The sequence below is a fragment of the Cucumis sativus genome, chromosome 1, assembly GCF_000004075.3.
Source record: "Cucumis sativus cultivar 9930 chromosome 1, Cucumber_9930_V3, whole genome shotgun sequence".
Lineage (NCBI taxonomy): Eukaryota > Viridiplantae > Streptophyta > Magnoliopsida > Cucurbitales > Cucurbitaceae > Cucumis > Cucumis sativus.
Genome location: NC_026655.2, coordinates 4,838,599 through 4,860,591, shown reverse-complemented (window position 1 = coordinate 4,860,591; position 21,993 = coordinate 4,838,599). Strand labels below are relative to the sequence as shown.

At 34.1% G+C, this 21,993-nt stretch overlaps 4 protein-coding genes across 9 annotated transcripts; 3 read left to right on the top strand and 1 right to left on the bottom strand.

Moving 5' to 3' along the window:
* The first annotated feature begins 484 nt into the window (after positions 1-484).
* On the top strand, positions 485-5,990 carry LOC101208620 (serine/threonine-protein kinase RIO1). The gene is made up of 12 exons (XM_004137491.3): positions 485-1,240; positions 1,372-1,500; positions 1,597-1,689; positions 1,815-1,894; positions 2,072-2,185; positions 2,656-2,729; positions 3,767-3,843; positions 4,164-4,247; positions 4,327-4,419; positions 4,876-4,983; positions 5,076-5,147; positions 5,269-5,990. Exons 1-12 carry the CDS (start codon positions 923-925, stop codon positions 5,713-5,715), a joined length of 1,689 nt encoding a protein of 562 aa, XP_004137539.1. The 5' UTR covers positions 485-922; the 3' UTR covers positions 5,716-5,990.
* Positions 5,991-6,485: 495 nt separating this feature from the next.
* On the top strand, positions 6,486-9,640 carry LOC101208379 (sm-like protein LSM8). Of its 3 annotated transcripts, none has more exons than XM_004137490.3 (7): positions 6,486-6,765; positions 7,218-7,261; positions 7,425-7,518; positions 7,864-7,904; positions 7,984-8,058; positions 8,939-8,991; positions 9,205-9,640. In XM_004137490.3, the coding sequence occupies exons 3-7, from the start codon at positions 7,482-7,484 to the stop codon at positions 9,293-9,295; spliced, it is 297 nt and encodes a 98-aa protein (XP_004137538.1). In that variant the 5' UTR covers positions 6,486-6,765; positions 7,218-7,261; positions 7,425-7,481; the 3' UTR covers positions 9,296-9,640. The 3 variants fall into 3 exon arrangements, with proteins under 3 accessions (XP_004137538.1, XP_031736454.1, XP_031736453.1); XM_031880593.1 differs by having other exon boundaries at positions 6,543-6,765; positions 7,185-7,261; XM_031880594.1 differs by lacking the exon at positions 7,218-7,261 and having other exon boundaries at positions 6,542-6,765.
* Positions 9,641-10,224: 584 nt separating this feature from the next.
* LOC101208137 (coiled-coil domain-containing protein 12) lies at positions 10,225-13,412 on the top strand. 2 transcript variants are annotated; one of them, XM_004137489.3, is made up of 5 exons: positions 10,225-10,383; positions 10,524-10,701; positions 11,823-11,949; positions 12,050-12,164; positions 13,023-13,412. In XM_004137489.3, the coding sequence occupies exons 2-5, from the start codon at positions 10,544-10,546 to the stop codon at positions 13,082-13,084; spliced, it is 462 nt and encodes a 153-aa protein (XP_004137537.1). In that variant the 5' UTR covers positions 10,225-10,383; positions 10,524-10,543; the 3' UTR covers positions 13,085-13,412. The 2 variants fall into 2 exon arrangements, with proteins under 2 accessions (XP_004137537.1, XP_031743618.1); XM_031887758.1 differs by lacking the exon at positions 10,225-10,383 and having other exon boundaries at positions 10,507-10,701.
* A 1,062-nt stretch (positions 13,413-14,474) lies between these two features.
* On the bottom strand, positions 14,475-21,993 carry LOC101207897. 3 transcript variants are annotated; one of them, XM_031887751.1, is made up of 13 exons: positions 21,630-21,993; positions 20,891-21,003; positions 20,024-20,295; positions 19,863-19,937; positions 19,693-19,781; positions 19,474-19,609; positions 18,752-18,848; positions 18,407-18,473; positions 17,940-18,038; positions 16,397-16,486; positions 15,970-16,124; positions 15,043-15,144; positions 14,475-14,965 (listed from the first exon to the last, which is right to left on the bottom strand). In XM_031887751.1, exons 3-13 carry the CDS (start codon positions 20,274-20,276, stop codon positions 14,809-14,811), a joined length of 1,320 nt encoding a protein of 439 aa, XP_031743611.1. In that variant the 5' UTR covers positions 20,277-20,295; positions 20,891-21,003; positions 21,630-21,993; the 3' UTR covers positions 14,475-14,808. The 3 variants fall into 3 exon arrangements, with proteins under 3 accessions (XP_031743611.1, XP_031743609.1, XP_011651068.1); XM_031887749.1 differs by having other exon boundaries at positions 21,635-21,993; XM_011652766.2 differs by having other exon boundaries at positions 19,723-19,781; positions 21,635-21,989.

The window sequence follows — 21,993 nt, the reverse complement described above, 5'->3', positions numbered from 1 at the left end:
TTGTTGTTGCATAACAAGTTTAACGGTACTAGTCAACTATCAGTTTTAAATACATAGTCAATACAAAAGTGAAATTTGTTCAACAATAATTGACATGATCTTTCATTCTAGAAGTGGAATGTTTGATCCCTCATCTTTACCGTATTAAAAAGTTATATTGACAAATGGAATGAAAAGACATAAAAAACCTAAATAGAAATGCAAACGGATTCTAATAAAAAAATAATGATTGAAATCATATGAAATACTTAGCCAATAAATTTTTGTTAGGATTGGTTTTACATTTTTCAACATGGTTATACTTGCTTACTTAAATATTAGTGTGTGGCACGATATTACATGGATTTGTGCAACAACAATCAGAAATACTATTTGAAGGTAAAAAATTCATTACTATTAAGGTAGAATTTGAAAAAGTTCCCAAGTAAAAAGTAATTTTAACGAAGTTAAAAGTTGAGGGTAAAAGTTGTCTAAGTAGATTAAGAAAAGAGAAAAAAGAAAAACCCTACGCGGGTTCTGCTTCTTCCACTTATCATCGACCCCTCCTCTCTTCCTGCTCGGTTTTTCTCCTCCGTCGGCGATCGCAGCAAACCCACGAGCAGCGGTGACAGCCACGTAAACCGGCAGGTCTTCGTCGCGCACTACACCCACGTGTTTTCTTATCTCTCCGCTTCTCTTCGTCACTCTCAACATCTTCCCTTACTGCCCAGTCTTCCAGCGCAGCCACCGTTCTCTTCGCTCATCAGCAAACCGACACCTTTGTGTACCTCGCCGGAAACGTCTCCGTGAGCCACCACTCTTCGCGAGATTCTTGGTTGTGTTTAGGATTTTTTTACTTAATGGTTTTTCGGAAGTTTCTAAGGTGATCTATTTAAAGATTCTTTTGGCGAGTTTTGAGTTTTGATATACAGTAACACCTCTGATGGAAGCAGCAGGCATGCCTGCTGTGGAAGAGAAGGTAGATGAAGTCGAACCTTCAATAATGAATAACGATGAATCGGTGGAAGAAGATGAAGGAGAGGAGGACCTTTCATGGTCATCAGACTCTGAGATTGGAGATGCATTGGACTGGTTGGATGCGAAGGAAGATCGAGAAACAGTCGATGGGACTTTTTCACTCAATGCTAGGCGTCCTAATGCCCATGGTGGGCTTTATTCTCGTCATAATTCCTCAACTCTTCAACCTCTCTCAAATCGGAACCAAAAGTTTACCAATCACATTAGAGCTTCACCTCTTGCGGTATATCATTGTTAATTTTTTTTTTTTCTGATTTCCTACTGCTGGTGGTGTTTACTATTGTGCCAATAATATAAGTTTCATCCCATATAATTTAGTGACACCTTAATTGTTTATCCTGATTGTTAATGTAGGAATGGGAAGGGAGGTTTAATGTGGGAATGTCAAATTCTGTTACCACTGCCATTCGTGACAGTGTCAAGGAAATGGCTATAGGAAAGACGAAAACTACAGAGAAAGCTGATCGTGCAACTGTTGAACAGGTTGGTGGCTATAACATTTAATTGGTTTTCTCTTGAAACAATCCATTCCCTTGTGCATTATAAGTACTTATATGGTCGAATGCACGACTGCTGTAGGCAATTGATCCTAGAACTCGAATGGTTTTATTCAAGATGCTCAACCGAGGTGTTTTTCATGACATTAATGGCTGCATTTCTACTGGAAAAGAAGTATGTATTATGTTATTTATTTACTAATTGAAGTATGAAAATCTTTTTACAATTTTCTGCTTTTGTCTAGTAGGTTATTCCGAGTTGTATTTATTTATTTGTCTTTCTCTGTCTTTCATCAACAGGCTAATGTTTATCACGCAACGAAATCCGATGGTCAAGAATTTGCTATCAAAATCTACAAAACTTCAGTTTTGGTGTTTAAGTATGTCTTAAGGCTATTGAATTTGATTTGGTGTTCGTTGCTTTGGTTTCATTCAAAAGTTTTACCAACTATGTTCAGCAATGATTATAACAGAGCTAAGAGGGCCTCGCCTTGTCATTTTGAAACTTATATATGCATCAGTGTCTGAGCTTATTTTATTATTCTGGTCAATTTCAGGGACAGGGATCGCTATGTCCAAGGTGACTACCGTTTCAGACACGGATATTGCAGGCATAATCCAAGGAAAATGGTCAAGACATGGGCTGAGAAGGAAATGAGGAATTTGATGAGGTAACCACGCCAACTATTTGTAGTTCCTAAGAGAGACCTCCATTGGGCTCAGTTTCTTGATGTACAAGATGGGACCAACATTTTAAGATAAAAATATTTTATGAATTTTTTTAAACAAATGTGTTGTGTTTTATCTTTTTAATATGAAATTATGCTTGTTCCTCCCAAGTGTTATGGTTTTCAAAAATCTTAATGAAACACTTGAGTTCTCAAAATTTAGAAACAAAAACGAGTTTGTGAAAACTATTTTTTTTCCTCTCCAAAACTTGACTTGGTTTTTGAAAATATGAGTAATAATTGGATTAAAAAAAATGTTAACACATGATTCATAAGCAGTGCTTATAAACTTAAATTTTAAATTAAATATGCATTAATTGGTTGAATCATTCGAGTTGCCTGCAAATTTTACACCCACGGCAATTTTTTATGCAATCTTTTGAATCATAGTATTTGCTACCTTGAACTTTCAGGTTAAAAGCTGCTGGAATTAGATGTCCTACTCCTCTTCTCTTGAGAATGCATGTGCTGGTCATGGAGTTCATTGGTACATATGCCCTTCTCCGAGCTTATGTTCCTGAATAATCAATAATTTTCATTTAATGTCAGATGTTCTCTTCATTTTTGGTTCATTGTGTCATTAGGTTTGAACAACAAATGTTCTTGATGTTGGTGTACTTTTTCTTACTTTTATTTTTATTGTATTTGAGCAAAACAACAGCTTTTCTTTTATGACAAGATCCACTTTGTAAAGAGAACAAACCGTTTTGCATTGAGAGATGCATGAACCAACCAGTGCCAAAAACGAAAAAGTAAACACTTCTGCACTATTATTAAATTGATAATCTAGCAAAAGAAGAACAAGTGGGTATTCTCTGTCTGATTTCGGTAATGGATATTTAACTTGGATAGATGGCATGAGAGATTTTGTTGTTTGTGAATCACTAGTATTTAGGATGTTCAACATGTCCAAATCATTCTAATTTTGTGTGAGTACTTTCACCTAACGAACTAACACAGTATGACTGGCTTCTATTCTTGAGTTGCATCTTGAAGATGTCATTGATTTTTCCAGCAAGGATACTCCTTATTTAGATGAGAGATTTAACTTTCATTCACAAAATATGGATAGGGGTACACAAGTTTACCACTGATTCAAGAGGGCGATATACCAACCACACGCTAATACACAAATGATTCCTCAAAAGTACACACAAAGTAGATATCAAAACAACATAACTAGAACAGTATCCCCCTAAGGTGGCTAATACACAAAGGATCCTCAAATATTACTAGTTCTGCGGGTTCTTTTTTTGTTTTATATCTGTGAGTATTCTGGTCAGCTTACGCATACTTTGACTAATCTCACGAGAAAAATCACATGACCTTGCAACATTTTGGTACTCATAGGAAATTAATTCCTAGGCAGATGACCATCACGAATTGAATCCATGACCTCTTAGTTAGTTGTGAGGCTATACTTCCTTTTTTACCACTAGGTCAATCCATGATGGTTCAGTTCTACGGCTCTTAACATATGTATTCACTATCGGGGCCTAACATTGTCCTTTTCCTCTTATGTAGGCAAGACAGGTTGGGCTGCACCACGTCTTAAGGATGCTGCCTTGTCCTTGAACAGGCTACGTGAAAGTTATTTGGAGGTATGTTTGTATGTGTGGTTGTTATCACCAAAGTTCAGACACCTGCATTATTCTGTTTCCACCACAATTTTTCTAAAACCGAAGCTAATCATAGAGACTGTCAAGTGCTGGAGTTGTTGAGTCCTCTTTAGTGATAAATGAATTAGCTATGCACATAATTAATGTTAAAAAGAAAAGTTAGTGCATGCACTTTAGCCCCTAACTTCTGCAGCAACATGACGCGGCTGATTAATGCTGGAGTTTTTAAAATTCAATATTTCATTCAAGGCAAACATTGCTTGCATGGCTTCAATGTTGTAATTTTCTTTTCATTTTTTCAGATAATCATCACGATGCGAACCCTCTACCAGAAGTGCAAGTTAGTCCATGGAGATCTTAGTGAATATAACATACTTTATTTTGAGGTTTGTGACTTCTAATATTGTCGACTTGACAAAATGGCATTATGGAAAGACTAATGCAAGTTTATCTCTTGCATGACAGGGTCATCTTTATATTATAGATGTTTCTCAATCAGTTGATCTCGACCACCCTCATGCCCTCGATTTCCTTCGTGAAGATTGTCTTCATGTTTCTGTAAGTCTTTGGACATTGTTTGTTTGCAAGTAATTATAAAATGGTTGAATTCACTTCTATCAAATACATACATGCCTTTAATGATTCAAAATCAATTTTGATGGATTGAAAATTAGATTTGGAAGTGTGAAATCAAAGCAAGCATTAAATTGATTTTGAATGATCTGTGTTTTTCAAAGTGATTTTCAATATGACAAAAGTGCATGCCTTTAATGATTCAATATCAGTTTTGATGGCACGAAAATCACATTTTGATGTGTGAAATCAAACATTAAATTGATCTTGAATGATCCATGTGTTTCAAAGTGATTTTCCACATGACAAAAGTGTTCTTAACCATTTCAAAATCACGCTCAAATAAGCTCGGGTTCTATTCTCCTACTTCTTTTCTTAACTTAATGCAATTTGATCATTTGGTGAAGTGACTTTGAGAGGCTACTTTGTACTGACAAACAGGATTTCTTTAAAAAACATGGTGTAGCGGTAATGACAATACGAGAACTGTTTGATTTTATAGTTGATCCATGCCTCACTGATGAGACGATGGATAATTATCTAGAAGAGGTTTGTTATTGAAGAAATTATTTTTTAATTATTATTATTATTAAATTTAGAAAATATCTGTTTATTTTACTATGTTTTCTTCAAATTTCCAGATGCAAGAGAAAATCTCGGCTAGAGGTGATATATCTGTTGAGGATGAAATTGCAGATTCTGTATTTGTTCAGGTAACTTAACATTTTCAGCTATCAAGCATGTGTATGTCCGGATCGACTGAGTATTGGTTTGATTTTTAAGTTCTTGGATTATTGCAAGATATGTTTTAATCGATTTTCCCCCTGCTTCCAGTCATATATTCCGAAGACACTGGATAGTGTCAAACATGCCGAGGAGGATGTAATACGTTTAACAAGTGGTCAGGACACTGAAGATATGTACTATAAGACCATTACAGGCTTAAAACAGGCCCTTCCAATGGCTCAACCTACGTCAGATCTAAAAGATGAGGAAGAACACAATGCAGACATGATCAAACCATCCGAAAGTATAACTGGCTTGTCGAACTCTTGCGAGAAAGCGACCGAATCAACATCAGAGGAAGATGAAGAGAGCTCGAATGAGTCAGAAGGAGAACCGGGTTCTTCAACCGAGACTACGCAGACACCAGTTGATAGAAAAGCTGCGAGAAAAGAGAACAAAAAGAAGGTGAAGGAAGAGAAGAGAGAGGCTCGGAAGAACAAGGTCCCAAAGGCTGTAAAGAAACGAAAGAAGAAGTTGGCAAAGTCCCATAAGTAAGTAGGGTGAAAATTGGATTCCTTAGTTTATTGTTAATTTATCTTCCGTTTTTCATTTGATTTAACAAAGGGTACAAATGAAAATGGAGATAATACGATTTTGTTTTCCGATTTATGAGAATTAGGATTTTTAGTTTCAAACAGGGAGAAACATATTGTACTTTCTCATCTTTACTACATGAAAGAATGGTGAAAGTGGTTTATAAAGTAAAAGGAATTTTTACTATTGTGGAATATTCTTATTATTCAATAAATACTACTTACATTGGACAAAAACAAATCGGTGAAACAATAGTTATTTGGTGTGTGACTATAATATAATTTAAAACCCAATAGCATAACGACCTCCATGGTGTGTAAGTAGCCTTCTCGTCAATACAACTATATTCTTCACCAATTTTTAATCAAGTTTATCACCTTCCATGAGTACCCATAAAGGAGTCATGAATCATTCACTTGACACCGCATAACTTCATAGCACTTCAAAAGGTATCATCGTTCATTTTTCACTCCGAGTTCCTATGTGAAGTTGCTCCATATGACATATCAACTCTATTAATGCTAAAAAATCTAATATATAATATAAACTAATTTATCTTTTAAAAGGTAAATTGATTGATTAGTTTGTAAATTGATGGATTAAAAACTACAACCAACCTTTGAAGGTTGTGGTTCAAATCTTTTTATTAAATTTTCGATTGTAATAATCTTTTATTACTTTTTAAAAAAATCTTTGTCTAAATTGAAACCATACCATTTTAAAAAAAAAATAGAGGAAAAACTCAATCTAGTGTATTCAAGGTATAGTTCGTCAAGTAAAATAAATAAATAAATAAAAGAGAGAGAAAACCTAAAACCCTTTCGTCTTCCTGACTCTCACGTACTACACCTTCTTCTTCTTCTTCACAGTTACCCCCGGCTCTTCCTTTCAGCAGCTCAGTATCGCCCCCGTCTTTCTTCCGCTCGTGCCGGCGGCGTTTTCTTCTCCTTGTCCTGCCGCAGCCTTCCTTTTGTTGTACTGACTTTCTACTCTCTCTTGCTACTGTTAAAGGTATGCTCAAAATCTCCATCTATGTCTTTCTTCTCCCTTGAAAACTCAAATTAGAATTGTCTAACGAAGGAGAAGAGATGTTTTGATGTTTATCGTTATTTGTGATTATTTTATAACATTAGCAGAGTAGCAACGAAAATGGAAACCGTTGTGGCAAATTGGATGTTTTCGAACGGTTGAGGCTTTGATCTTCTTTATATCTTTTATGTAGAATAGTTGAAGTAATCTATCGTGTCATCCAATGCTCTTTTGATCCCTAGCATGTAGGAGTTGTTTTGATTGACAGAACAACTCCAACCATGTATATATTGGCAGATTATAAACCTATAGGAGAGAAGAAAACACTTAATCTGTTTAGAAAATTGGAATTTCCAATTTAAATTTTGCTGGAATTACGAACTTTATATTATGCTTTGTAGTTCGTTTAAGTGATTTAGAGAATTCACTTGCAGCCGCAAGCGTGAAATTGGAAAAAATCGAGGCTAGTTCATTTCTGGTAAGGAAATTGCTACTTCAGATATTTACATTCAAATTAAGCTTTAAGTATTGATGTATAAGTATGAAACCTGGTTCCTGAAATGCTTATAACGCTTCTTGTTCTTCTTCTGGGACTAACTTGTAATCTATTGTGTCTTATTTTTCTTTGTTGTTTTGGGCAGAATCTAGCCGAGCTGATAACATAGAATAGCTCCCGGCTTATTGTAAGGGTCTTCAATATGGCAAGTGGACCTGGACTTGATTCTCTGGTTGATCGTAAGTAATTTTATTTAGATTCTCTCGAACTGTTTGTTTTTATACATATATCAGTCTCTATAGTTCATTCAGTGTGAAAACGGAGTAATTGATCCAACGAGGATATTACTGAACTCTTGAGGGTGGAAGTTGAATAGATTGTTCCCTTTTGAGCTGGTTATGAACTGTTTTAGGCTATTCAAAAGAACCTCTTTGTAACCTGTTATACTTTGTTGAAGATATATATGGATTTCTCCTCTATTGTTGATTGGTTTTAAGATGAAATCCTATGTTATTGTCTAATATACTGTTCTTAATCTTCTCACTTGCTTGCACTAAAATCATCCTCTTAACTTCTTTTTTTAGAAACAATATCAGTTATCACAAACGACGGCCGCAATATAGTGGTATGGTTGTGAGCTATCATCTAGTTAACTGATATTTCATCCACCCAGATTGTGTTTAATTTAATAATACTTTATGCAGGGAGTGTTGAAAGGGTTTGACCAGGCTACAAATATTATTCTTGATGAATCTCATGAACGTGTTTACTCTACCAAGGTTTGTACAATAACCGTTGTTAACTAAGATGGAATTTTCTACTTTCTATTGCTCTTCCGTTGACTGTTAGTTTAGAGAGAGAATTTTTTCAATATGTAAAAATAATTTATATGATTTGACTGTTATCACACCTTAGTTGATGCATTTCTATTATGCTGGTTCGGACAAAATTTTTCATACTTGGCTGATTGTCGTTGTATTTTTTGTTTATATTTTAAATTAGAAAACATGATTCTACATTGGTTAGATTAATGTGATTCGAGCTGCTAAAATATCAAATGAGATGTGAGAAGGAGTAGAAGCAACAAGGGGATAATATGATGATTAAGAAGTGGTAGTTCTATACTTTCAATTGATACATGAAAATTTTGTTTTTTAAATTTGAAGACTGAAGTTAGATCTTGAGTACAAAATTTTCCCCTTGAGGAAAGCATGTTTTTCAACAGATACCAAAACTGACCACATTAGCTTAATTCTGCCTTCATGCTGAGTTAAATTTACTCCTTCAAAAGCATGCCCTAGTTTGCTTTCTCTATTCTATGCAAATGGATAGTAAGCCATCTAGTTTTCATTTCTGATTTTATCTTCATTTCAATTATTCACCGTGTAGGCCTTTGTTGTGGGAAACTGATTCCATGACTATATGTATAATGTTTTTGTTCATCAGTTCCATAGTTCAAATAACAAGTACTAGCATTTTCATGTGGATCAAAAGTTTTCATTCAGACAGAAATGTCTATACTCATTAAATTATGTGAACGGATAAATTTTCATTTGAATTTGTTGGATCCTTGAATTTTCTGATGCAATGGCTTTCAAAGGATTTAAAACTCTACATTTTTCCTTTGAATTAACTCAATACTTACTTCTCGATCTGCAGGAAGGCGTTCAACAACTTGTTTTGGGTCTATATATAATCCGAGGCGACAATATGTAACTACCATCTCACTTTTTTTCTTCTCGTTTTTTTTTTCAAGGAGTTAACCGAGAGGTTAGAGGCTCAAATACCTCCTCTCCTGCAAGCATATTGTAGAATCGAGGAGAAAAGAATCATAAAAAACATGATCTTGTTTAGAGTTATATTTCTTTTTCCTAATTTCACTAGAAACTTATTGTTTTGAAACTCATGAAGTTAATCTTGTGCAGAAGCATTGTTGGGGAGCTAGACGAGGAACTTGATTCTAATCTAGACTTGTCCAAATTGAGAGCTCATCCTCTCAAACCTGTGATTCACTAATTGGAGCAGGAAGCAATGAGTTTGTGTTTATTATTATTATGAGAAGCTTCCACTAAAACAAGTCAAGCTGTTATCGGTTCTTTTTTTGGCTTTAACCTCTTTCATCACCTTTCACAGCTTTGCTTAGATAGTGAGTATTATTTGATGCTTATGGATATTATTAAATATTTGAAAGTTAAATATTTGGAATTTAAATACTTGAGATGTTTATTACTTGTGGTTGAATATTTTGGTAGAGTTAGGTAGTTGTTCAAATAATGATTCAGTGAGTAAGTCTAGGTGTCCGCAATGGCATATGTAGTTTGTAATACTAAAGCTTCAATTTTAACCTTAGAATTTGACTAATTGTATCCATAGTTTCCTAAGTTCATCTAATTGGACAACCATTGCAATTCCTTGAATTTTGTTTTTCGTTTTTTAGAACAAAGTTACAATAGAACCAGAACACATAATCAACCGTCCTCTTTGAGAGCAGTGTACAACCAACCAACTTGATGATTCTTTAACGTTATAACTTAAAAGCGTTGCAATTTACATTTCATGGTAAGTTTTGTTTAAGGAAAAACTTTGTGTACATCCAACTATGATTGATGAAATAGCAAAATTTAAGCGACAATATATAATATCGTATCGTTGGTTCATTCAATGAAGGAATTTCTTAGGGTTTGTTTTGGGGCAATTTATCTCATTTACATGCTTTGGTTCATTGGATGAAGGAATTTCTTAGGGTTTGTTTTGATCTTAAGATTTAGAGAAATTAAAAGTAGAGATTTTTTTTATAGATTTATTATCAATTGAGACTATTTATTATATTTTATAAAGATAATAATTTTTTTTAGGAAAACAAATATTAAATTATAATTTTAGAAATCTGAAAAAATAGATTTTAGTTTAGAAGAAAAAAACCCGACGAGGAACAAAATTTCATGAGCGGATCCGATTGAACTCTTGATGGGCCTCTTACGATCCGGGCCTTATATATATATCTCATTCCAAAGAGAAATGCGTCAAAAAGGCTTCTGCGCAAGAAAGAAACACTCGTTTTTCTCCCTCCCGCCATTGCTCGAAGCTTCCTGTCTACTTTGTCTGTAAGTATATTTCTTCTGCGGAAGTCCTTAATTGCGTATGTTGTGTTTTCTCATCTTCATGTTTCTTCTACCGCTGTCTGCGGAAGTCGTTAATTGCGTATGCATTTTTGAAATCATAGACAGAGTTATTTTCGTATCAGGTATTTTACGCACAAAGGCAATGGCTACTGAAGAAGACTCCGTGGAACAAGTTGCTGCAGCACGTAAAGAGAGATTGAAAGCTCTAAGAGCTGCTCAGGAATTGTTAAACAATTCAGATGAGAAGAATTCTGGAGGAGAGGATAAAGAGAATGGAGCTACTGAAGATTCTGATGAAACGTGAGTGTATTCTCATTTAAATATCTATTCTGTGGTATCTCTCCAAATTCATGCTACTCTCTTTTATATCTCGTTTTGAATGTCCTCTTTATCTCTTTTATCTCTGTCTATGTGTTTATTGCCTGACCTATTTTCCTTCTGTTTTAACTATTTCTTTCTCATTCCCTTCCTTTAGCGTTTAGCCATCCTTTTTATCTTTGTGTCTGTCATCTGACTTATTTTCTCTCTTTTATTGTACGGCGGGAGTCTATATTGAAATTACATACTTAGCATAGTGAGCCAAGTTTCTAGAATCTGGCTTGAAACATGTTACAGGCTACTAACGCATGCTGTTGCCAGTGTGCTAAGCTCTCTAGAACTTGGATTGGGGCATATTACAAACAAAAGCATTGGCAATAGTATTTGCGTAGGGGCAGGACAGACAAAAGTTGCCTTAGTTTCCTTAGTAAAATGTGTCTTTCTTTTTGCAGACTAGAGTCGCAAAATGGCCACAAAAGCTATAGAGCATAAGACTAAAACCAAATATATGATAGAATAGTACTAGAAACTAACCTGTAAAGCTTATGTTAACACAAAGCATGTGAAATGTGAAGTATGCTCATAAAGTTATCCTCCCTTCAATAAGATGTTTACTTCTTTTTTTTTTCCTTTCATTTACTTTTCAATTCTTTCTTTCCTTTTCTTTTGTTTTTGTTTTTGTTTCTGTTTCTTTTTTGTGTTTTCTCTTTTCCTTTCTAGTTTTTAATAACATTTGTGCTTGTAGGAGTTTAGGATGATGGCGAGGTGGTCCCATTGATTGCAATGCTTCATACAGCCTAATTGCTTTTTTTTTTTTCGGGGCGATATGTTCTCATGTTTACCTTCAAAAGTTTTCCAATATGTTTTCTCTTGAGGGGGAAAATGCGTTCAATATAAATAACATTCTCTTGTCCATTGAATATGTGTTTTGTTTGATGCTGTTCTCATTCCAAACTCACTTGAAAAATTTATGTACTCAATTACGATGAAACTTCCCTCTTGGAAGAGTGCAAAATACAGACAAACGTATTTTTTGATGTTGAATTTTTTTATGCCTCGTGTCTCTTCAGTTCTTGATTCACCAATAAATTGTTCTTTTGCAGTAATCTCAATATGAAATTTCGGAACTATGTTCCTCATGATAAAGAGCTTCAGGAGGGCAAGCTTGCCCCACCTGTATTGCCTAAATTTGAGGACCCTGTTACTTCTGAACCTCCACAACTAAAAGAGGTAATTTTGTCAGTTCTGCCTTTATATGTTCTTAAACTGGCCTACAATCATACTTTTTGAATCCTTTTCTATTAATTATACTCGATCGTTAAAATTATAGGACCCATTTGTAAATATCGCTCCAAAGAAACCAAACTGGGACCTTAGAAGGGACGTGCAGAAGAAGCTTGATAAGCTTGAAAGACGCACACAGAAAGCACTATTCAAGCTTATGGGTAAGTAGAAGTATTCAATTAAAGGTTAACTTGATAGGTCATTACACTATGCTCGTTCTTTGACTTGCCTTTTCTTGTAGTGTAGCTAGACTATGGATTGAATTTTATTTTCTTTGTTTGTCTGAGAAGATATCTATCTCGGGATGATTGGCATATACATAATACCATTTTGTTTGCTGGTTCTGTTTCTCTTTGATGTATTTAACTTGTGAGCAAATTCCTATGCACCACTGCAGTTATGAACAATTAAGAGATCTTGATTATCTTCTTCAAGCATTTGTGTTGAGGTTAAACATGTGTGATGTACTGTTGGTTGCAACATTTTTCTCTAACATTTTCCAACCGAAGTCATTGCACTTGTCTCTGCTGGGATTATAAGCTGTCTTCAATCTTGAAACTTTGAACTTGGCTGGGCTGTAAAAGTTTGGGGGATAGGGATCTTTTGGTATCAAGAGTAGTTGTGGATCTTAGAGTCGGTATAAGCGAGTTTCTTATTTATTCATTTACTTGGGACATTACACTTCAAATAGGAGATGAGGTTTTGAACCTATATTTTTTAGAAGGCATAAGCGAGTTTCTTATTTATTCATTTACTTGGGACATTACACTTCAAATAGGAGATGAGGTTTTGAACCTATATTTTTTAGAAGGCATTACATGTCTTATAGTTGTATTCAAATTGATGTAGGTTACCCTAGTTAGCTAGTTATGCATTGAAAGTTGCAAGAGTAGTTATCATGTGTATCATAGAGATGCTAGAAAATTATTTGAAGTCTGAAATTACGGATCCGGTTAAAACATTCAGAGCACCTTGTTTGGTTGCCTTTTTGAACTTTTTGCTTGTTCAATTCTGTGTAGAGGAACAAGAAAAGCAAAAGCAGGCAGCTGAAGGAGACAATGACGAAAATGGTGCAGAGTGATAGTTTCCCACAATTTATATGCTCTCTGATGTTACAGTCACGGTAATATTCACGATATATCGACATGCTTGGAGAAAATTGTCCTTAAAGGGCAATGGCATTTCTGGCTTGCAACTTTACATTCTTAGTTGCAAAACTTTACATTTATAGTTTATCTATGGTGTGGCTCATTGTGTGTTCCTTGACCATTACATCCAATAGAATATCTCATACTGCATAGTGATTTGTAATTTACCTAAACTAAAACTAACTTTGTATTTCACTTTATCTTCTACGTTGTTTTTCTTCTTCATTTTATAATCTATTAGACACACATTAATTTGGCATATGTTCCACGGTTCATTCACTTCACTTTGTCTTGTGTTGGGGCAGTTCGGATGACGTCGGAACTGCAAGCATATGTGCAAGTAAAAGGTGATTATATGATTACTATTACCTTTTACGCTTTTGATTTTTCCATTTTTGGATGCTGTTTGAATGAGGTTTCAGTTTTCAGTATTATATTGAAAATTTATTGTAAATGTCAAAACTTCTAAAAAAGTATTTACAAAGTTTCCAATTATATTTACTATCTACTATTTAATATTTTGAAAAGTATTTTATAAAGTAGTACGCAAGGGTTTTTCTCAGGAGGATAAGTTTTAAATAGTTACTCAAAATATTACTTCTTTTTTTTTCCTCCCGACGCATTTCTGTTTTCCTCTCAATATATTTCTTTCTAAATTAATGTTCTTCTTCCTCTCTCTGTTCCAAGTATCTTCCCTTCTAGTGAAAACTTTTTTTCTTAATTTGTCTTTCCTATGTTATATTGTATTCTTAATTTGTTTTTCTGATAAAACCTCTATATAACTCTATAACTCCTTTTTAATAGATTTGCCTTTCGAAAGAAAATATTATATATTTTATTTTCTTTATTCCGTAAGAGAAAAACAAGGTGTATTTTACTGCTTAGGTCAAATTGCAACTACTACCACTAAACTTTCAAAATTAAAAATTAAATTTAACAAACTATTTATATTTAAACTACTAAACGACAATTTCACTATTAAATATTTTGTCAAATGTTTTATTTTTTTTACTATTTTTTAAAAATTATTTTATCTAAAATTTAAAATTGAGCCAACAAAATTATATTTACTATTTAAACTACTAGAAGGCAACTTCATTATTATGTGTAAAATTTTTGTCAAATGTTTTATTTTTTTTACAATTTTTTCAAATTATTTTATCTAAATTTAAAATTGAGCCAACAAAATTATATAGGTATGTTATGAATTATACAATATTGAGAATTTAGTTTTCGTTGTTTTTAGATCTAATTTTAACACTTTTTAGAAGTAGAGAAAAATAAAATTGCAACCTATAGGGTATCTATAATTTGCCGTATAACTAACGCTAAATAAAATTCCATTGATACTAAAACTATAGGAAGAAACAAATATGGTTAAACGCCTGCTTCCAGGGCAGAAAATAATACATTCAGAGGAACTTGAGAACACTTCTTGCACAAAATACAAACCTCAAGAAGAAGGGAAAACATGAATTTATTAATAAAGCAAAAGGAAGGAAAGAAAGAAAGAAAAAAGAAAAAGCGAAAACCTATGAAAATACACACTATGATTGAAGATTTCCCTTGCCATTTACATATTCGTTTTTTAGTGCGGCTTCAGTCATGTATCGATGTAATTATGTGCACAGATTTATCTTCTCTTTTCTTTTTTTTTTTATCTTTGATCACTTTTTAATTGTTTAGGGGCAACAACTTGACCTCTGTTTACTATATTCTCCTCGTTCCATGAAGGATCCACTGCAGGAAGTTGGAATTCGTCTGGCTTCAGAGCTAGAGCGAAATCGGGCAATGTCGGTGCAGTCTCCACGATTCTGAATTTAAAACGCTGAATTATCAGTATTATTAATGAAAGAAGTAAAACAAAAGGGAAAAAAAAGACGAAACGTACTTTTCGAAAGAGTATAAGTCACGGTTTATCCGCACTTTGCTTGAAGCATCTTTTGGAATTTTTTCTGAGAGATACTTCATGGTTCCAAAGAGCGGCGGATTTCTGCATGAAAATATTGCAATAGTTGGGGGTAACGTTTTCAAATTTGCTAACTAAGTAAATATTTAAGGAAAGGCGCTAACGCTACATATTTAAGAAATGATATGTTTAGCTAGCTTTTAAGCAAAGCATATATCATATCTATTTCTATTTCTGAGTTTTTGATACAAAACTAAATTAATGTGAAAACAAACTATTTGATGTTTAAACTATCGGTTCTTAAACTTGATTTCTTACATTTTTAATTTTAATTTCATTTTGTGTCTAACATGTTTATGTCAAATTAAAATTTTTCTAAATTAATTGATCAAAGGTCGTATGAATTTGAATTCTATGCCAAACATTTGTCTAGGAGTTCAATCACTTTTTTCTTTTCAAGAAATTCAAAAGTTAAAGAACTAATTTAAAGATTTTAAAGACTAAATAGACCGAAATATAAGAAAAACAAATTTTTTATAGGAACCCTAAAACCGAAAACTTAGGTAGAGTTTTGAAAGAAAGAGGGTTTGATGTATGAAATATAACAACAAAACGATGTGTAGATGCATTTTACTTGGACCTTAAGTACACAACATTAGCTTAAAATTCGTTTTAGGGTAGTTGCAGTAAACAAACAACACTCGAAAGGATAACATTTTTTAAAAAATGTAAACTATAATAAATTCTAACGATAGTAAACTTTTATTAATGATAAATTTTATTGCTAATAAACTCCTATTTATTAGCTTGATAGATTTCAAAATCTGGATCTAAAGTTTGCTATATTTGTAAATTCTTATTATGTTATAGTTGGAAAGGAAAAATAGGAGTGAAGAGAAAAAGGAGTACCTTGATAATGGAGGAGCAGAGTTAAATGCCTCGCATGCCTTTTTACTTTCTTTAAAATATTCATCGGCAGCTTGCAACGCAGCTACAGCCATCCCATGGGACTTCTCTGTGTTTCCCTCGTCAAGTATCAAACCATGATAATAGTATGCTGCAGCCTGTTTATAATAACACAAAACCGATCGTACTTAGTTTTCCATAGCTTCGTTTGCTACCTTATGACATTACCGACTACACGCTAATCGACATAAATGAACGACCATTAGTTATATTTATGGAGGAAAGAGTGCAGTTTTAAGTACTTGGAGATCGAGATAACTAAGAACCAAATATGCAATACTTAAGACGAACAACTGAGTGCACACACCAGTTTCCTTAATCAGCTGAAAGGATGGGTGAAGACTCAATTAGGCTATCAATCAAATCATACCTTTGCTTCAATGTATTTCCATTTAACGAAGAGCCGGTGCTTCTCTCCCCAACCATTTGATAATGGAAGGTTCATGATGTTATCTTGGGCCTGCAAAGCAATGAGAGAATATTATGAGCTGGCTATTTGAGCAAATAGATAGTGGACATCGTTTCAAATTCATCAAATTCATCAAAGCCAAATCAGAATTGAGTATTTGCGGAAAAGAAATTTGGTCGATATATGAACATACTAAACGAAAACGGCAGCCTAGTTGTGCAAGTAATTAGAATATAATAGCTTCCGAGTGAACTGTGAAATAAGTTCTACATGACATTGTAAAACTATACTTGAAACTCATAAGCAAGAACCATTGCATTAATGGGTATTCATCCATGTCCGCACAATCAACAAAGGTCCATGAAGTGCATTTGGTTAATGGATGTTTCAGCAAGATTCTACTGCAAGAGAAAGATGGGTCTTGCTCCTGTGCATTTTCTCCATTTTGTACCAATAGAACACTTGGTGTTCACGTTGGGTTACTAATTCATGACGGGGCTAGTCGTTTAGTTATATGGGAGAAAATAACAGTCCCAATCAATGAAAGTCACAGGCAACTTTTCTTGGTAGGCGACCAAATTCCAAACATACCTGGACGTGCCATGTGTGAAGTTCCTAAAGGTTTGTTTGTTTCAAAGTTTTCATGGAATTAAGATGCTTGAGAAAAGAGTACCTGGATATGAGATATCCGAAAATAAAGAATGTCAACTATTGGTATTAAGAAGCCAAGAACTGAATACTTGGATATGAGAAACTTGAAATTTCTTTTTGTTATAATTTTATCAATTGACATTAATTAATCGATTGAATTGTCTTTTATTTATTTATATTTTGATCAATTACTGTTTATTAATTTTAGGGCAAATCGCACTTTTGGTCTTTCAAGTTAGCGTTTAGTGTTTATTTCAGTTTTTGATTACTATGTTCTACTAGTTCACCTGGCATGCATTACCAGGATGCACCAATGCACAAGCATTAACTAAAAAGGCACATCCCTCAAAACAAAATTGTTTTGATGGAAAACAAACAATTATGACTACATGGCAGTGGCACCTAATAAATTCATTAACTATTATTATTAATGAGCGGAAAAAAACAGGTACATTTCCTACTTTGCACTTTTTAATTCCAAGTAAAATTAGCATAATTTTCTTGTCCTTCCAATAATTTTTTAGAGTATTTACTTGTATAGAACGGTGCATGAAAATGCAGGTAATTTGCATAAACGTCCTAACCTAAAATTGTATGCTGTAGCAATTAGAAATTTTACTTGATGCTATATCAGACCAAGAAATGTTATACACTTAGTATATGTAATGCATCTGTTACAAGTAGATAATAAGAGGTGATGAACATGTTTATAGTCATATTTTGATCGTTATAACTCTAAACATGTAACACAGATCAATGGCACTTCAATCAGTCATTAGATATCAAAGGTCAATAGTTACTCCATACTAATTTGTAATCAAATAGTGTGATAAATTAAAAAATACAAACTTACCTGCTGCCAGTATTTTACCATCTCACATGCAAGCCTTCGCTTTACAGCAAGAGTTGCTTTGGTGCTATCGATAGCCATTCCCAGCTGGATATCAACTCCCTGTACCCCAGTTTATAGAATGCAATGAGCAAATGAAAAGGTCGAAGTAATTGGAAACACGTAGTTTTTATAGCATGCAATGAGCACATGAAAAGTTCGAAGTAATAGGAAACACGTAGTTTATATTTGAATGAAATACATAGATGAAAGGAGCGCAGTTGCACTATCCAGCTAGACCCTCGAACACTAAATTTAAACTGTTCGGTAAATATAGAAACAAAACCGATCAAGGTATAGTTCTTCTCTACGTGGAAAATGGATATATATGATAAGAGGTTCAACATTTCAGAGTATGCCCAAAAAACAAAGGAAAAAAATGAAACTAATCAATGTAGCAGCCTATCATAAAAGCAATATGAACATATTACCTGCCCAAGTGCTTGCAGGCACAGTGCTCGAAGAACTCCTTCAGCAAGGTCGACAGGCAGATTTCTCCTACAGTGGTGAATTGTAAGAATAATAGGACATGCAAACATTCAAGGAACTCAAGGTCAAGAGGTCATATGGGTTGAAAAAAACAAAAGATTGTTGAAGATGGAGTTCTTTTTCAAGTTTGTATAGAAGGTGAATCTTATGTTATTGTCATTTCTTTTCAGGTTCAGCGGATCCTTGACCAACTAATTCTTGTTTGATATGCTCAGTAAAACATGCTTGAATCAAATGAACAATAGCAAGGATGTTAACGATGTCAAGCTCACTACTAATCTGCATACCTAAATTCGACAGGCAACTGAGGAAGAACATGTCTAACAGCACAATCCAAATATCCTGCAGCTTTTACAAAAATGTCAATTGAGGCTCGCCTACTCTCTGCAAAAAAACAGAAACCACTGTTCATTAGTAACAAGGCCAGGGCATTGTTAACGATTAAATGAAGTAGAAAGAAAGCCTGTCATATTGAAAATTGCAGGTCTGCCTTAAATGGAAACTACATGTCCAAATACACAGAAAATATGTCTGATATTTCGATAATGGTGACCATACATAAATTCATATTTAGAAAGCAGATTGGACCACATAATGGCAACAGATAGAGACCTACCTTTTTAGCTTGAATTACATCCTTTAATGAAGCGAAATATTTTGTCATTTTCTTTAAAAAAAATTATAATTACATCATCATCTCAATGAGGCTTCTAGCAACTAGTAAGAAAGTAAGGAAAATGAATGCAACTAACATGCCATATGGTCGTGCATCAATTAGAAATATGCCTTGTCTGCAAAATAGCATGTTACCGATTACCTAACACAAACATTTTGATACACTCATTCTTCCATATTATATGCAATACTTATAGGGCTTGAGAAGAGACAAATGAAACTCGCATATAGCCCATTTGATATATATGTATTATGCATTAAAGGTTACAAAACTTTAAAAGAAAAGGGAAAAGAAAGTAACGAAAACTATATGAACTATATGCCTAAAAAATACCTTCTGATACTTTCGGTTGATAACCATCGGCAGATGTTCTGGGAAGAAGTAATAAGTTGGCCTGTGATAAAGATAGCATTGCCATTAGGTGCAAAACTGACAGCACCTCATACCAAGCGTTGGACATGGCAGTTTCCTGCAAAATAATTAAGTTTTAGCCGTTATTAACAAACTGCATAAATTTCAAAGATGACATTATTTTAAAAGAATCCAACAAACGTTCGCAAGTATTTCTGGCATCATGACAACCTCCAAATCATCCTCCTGATTAATCCACGCAAACTGTACTTTGTGTTGAAGCTGGTTTCCTAGGTAGAGCACACAAGCAATATTCTTAGGTATTATCTTACGAAATATAAACCACTCATAATCATTAAAACCTGACTTACCATCTTTAACTAATCCCAAAAGAACAGGTAAATAATCTTCCAGAGCCTGCTGAAGATCAGCTAACGTTGAACCACCTAAAGATAACAGTACCATCTGGTGTATCAAAAGGAAAGAAGATAAAACACAGTTTAAAAAAGAATAAATTATTTTCATTACTAACCATGCTGGGTAGCAGTTTTTCTCCGCGTTCTAGTGATAGTTGGACCTTCTTGGCCAGCCATTACAATAATGCGAGTTCTCAGAGCTGATAGACGTTCAACTATATTCTTAGATAGATGATCGCCAAGTGTCAATGAGAAATCTACTGGTTTAGGAATGCGCAGACCAGGAACATAAACAGAAACTTCCCCAATGTTTCCCGGCCTCCGCCTGTTTCCACCATTATCTGCCGGCTTTGAAGCAAGGCATCCCATATCCGCAGATATGAATTTTCTGCCCACACAGTATCAGTGGTTTTCAATTACTCTGGACTTTCAGGCATTTTATATATTCATATGGCATGGGATAAGTACCAATTCATCAAATTAGTCCAATTGTACATCAAAAGAACTGACAAATGAGCTGGTAATGAAAAATCGCTGAAGCAAATAACATAAATTTCACAAGAGCAGTTGCCAGATGGCAACAGAAAAGGCAGATGTATAAATTAATCAAATAAATGCCAACCAACAAAGCAGAAGTAGTAGGTTATTCACGAGCCACTCTTAAAATTGTCCACAAATTTTAGTGTGAGTTCTTTCCTTCCTAATACTAAAAAAAGTTCTTCGTCCTCATTTCTCATAACTTTTTGACTAAAAATCCACTTATTAATTGCAAGAAATTGTTGAAATACAAAATCCGTGCTCAATCGGTCACTAATCAGATGGCTTATTAATCAGTCAAACTTCTGGCGGGTTCTAATCAAAATCAGTTCAACGGATGCAAAAAGACGATCATATTTAAGAGCTTAGATTAAAAGAAATGCAAGAGTCACATGAAAGGAATGAGACGCAACAGTTGCCTTACGCAACTTTTTTCTGATACCTACATTTTTTGTCGTTCTTTTTCTTGCAACAACAATAGGAATATAAAGAAGACGACGAGCTAGCAACGGCGCATTGATTTACTCAAAAAGAACGAATTCCTCTCCTTGCACCGATTCTGCAAATACATAGTTTAAAAGCGAAAATGTGAAAATCACGGAATAAAGTAGCACAAAATTCGGAAACCTACAGAGAAAGTAATAAAATGAAAGATGCTTGTAAGAGGAGAAGCAAAATCTTTCAGAAATAAGGATTGCGAGTAAAGGAAATTCAGGCAAGCTCAAGGAACAGTTCAAGAAAAGCAAAGTTAAGCTAACACGTATAATCTTGATACGTTTTCGGTGATGAAAAGTTTCTTGTATTGATGAGAAACCATGCCGCAAGTCAGAATTGAAGGTGAAAAGAAGAAACGGAAATACAGGAGATGAAAGTAGAACAAACGAAAACAGAAACAGAGAACGAAGAAACACTTGAAAATTGCCGATAACTGAGAATTGATAAGTTCAGAGACGAACAAATTCACCAAAACAAGGAAATGCAACAGCAAACAAAATTCGAAAAGAAGAAGAAGAAGAAGAAGAATACGGCAATAGCTCCGCCAAAGAAAAATACATTAAAATGAGAAGCTATAAAGTTTCGAATTCAACGAAAACATCAAGAATTGAAGATTTCAACACTATTCCACACAGTTTTAAGAGCTTCAAAAAACAGCAAAAATGAAAAATCATCCACAAGGAAATCAACCTCACCATCAAACACCGAAGCTCCAGCAATTGTCAATTGAGAAGAAGCCAATCTTCAAAACAAAAAAAGAAAAACCCTAAGTAGACAGACATTTTTAGTGGAACACACCTCCATTTCAACCTCAAAAAATTATGCAAAGGCAATCAAGTAGAGAGAGAAAAAAAAATAGAGGAAAGAAAGGTTGCTTTTGCTTCTTTTCGTTCCTCTCTATTTCAGGTTCTAAAGTTACGCATTCCTTCAACTGTTGTTTGTTGTTGTTGTTCAACTACGAGTACAAGGCAGTTTTGTCTTAAATAATAATGGCTTTTTTATGTCTCTCAAAACTCAACTCTCTTTCCTTTCCCACTTCCATTTTCTCCTCATC

Coding starts and splice junctions, on each gene's coding strand:
- LOC101208620 (XM_004137491.3), top strand. CDS start 923: ATGGAAGCAGCAGGCATGCCTGCTGTGGAAGAGAAGGTAGATGAAGTC. Junction 1,241..1,371: donor TTAGAGCTTCACCTCTTGCG/GTATATCATTGT, acceptor TTGTTAATGTAG/GAATGGGAAGGGAGGTTTAA. Junction 2,730..3,766: donor GCTGGTCATGGAGTTCATTG/GTACATATGCCC, acceptor CCTCTTATGTAG/GCAAGACAGGTTGGGCTGCA.
- LOC101208137 (XM_004137489.3), top strand. CDS start 10,544: ATGGCTACTGAAGAAGACTCCGTGGAACAAGTTGCTGCAGCACGTAAA. Junction 10,702..11,822: donor ACTGAAGATTCTGATGAAAC/GTGAGTGTATTC, acceptor GTTCTTTTGCAG/TAATCTCAATATGAAATTTC. Junction 12,165..13,022: donor AGCACTATTCAAGCTTATGG/GTAAGTAGAAGT, acceptor AATTCTGTGTAG/AGGAACAAGAAAAGCAAAAG.
- LOC101208379 (XM_004137490.3), top strand. CDS start 7,482: ATGGCAAGTGGACCTGGACTTGATTCTCTGGTTGATC. Junction 7,905..7,983: donor ACGACGGCCGCAATATAGTG/GTATGGTTGTGA, acceptor TACTTTATGCAG/GGAGTGTTGAAAGGGTTTGA. Junction 8,992..9,204: donor ATAATCCGAGGCGACAATAT/GTAACTACCATC, acceptor AATCTTGTGCAG/AAGCATTGTTGGGGAGCTAG.
- LOC101207897 (XM_031887751.1), bottom strand. CDS start 20,276: ATGGGATGCCTTGCTTCAAAGCCGGCAGATAATGGTGGAAACAGGCGG. Junction 19,938..20,023: donor AAAAACTGCTACCCAGCATG/GTTAGTAATGAA, acceptor TGTTATCTTTAG/GTGGTTCAACGTTAGCTGAT. Junction 19,782..19,862: donor TTTGGGATTAGTTAAAGATG/GTAAGTCAGGTT, acceptor TGCTCTACCTAG/GAAACCAGCTTCAACACAAA.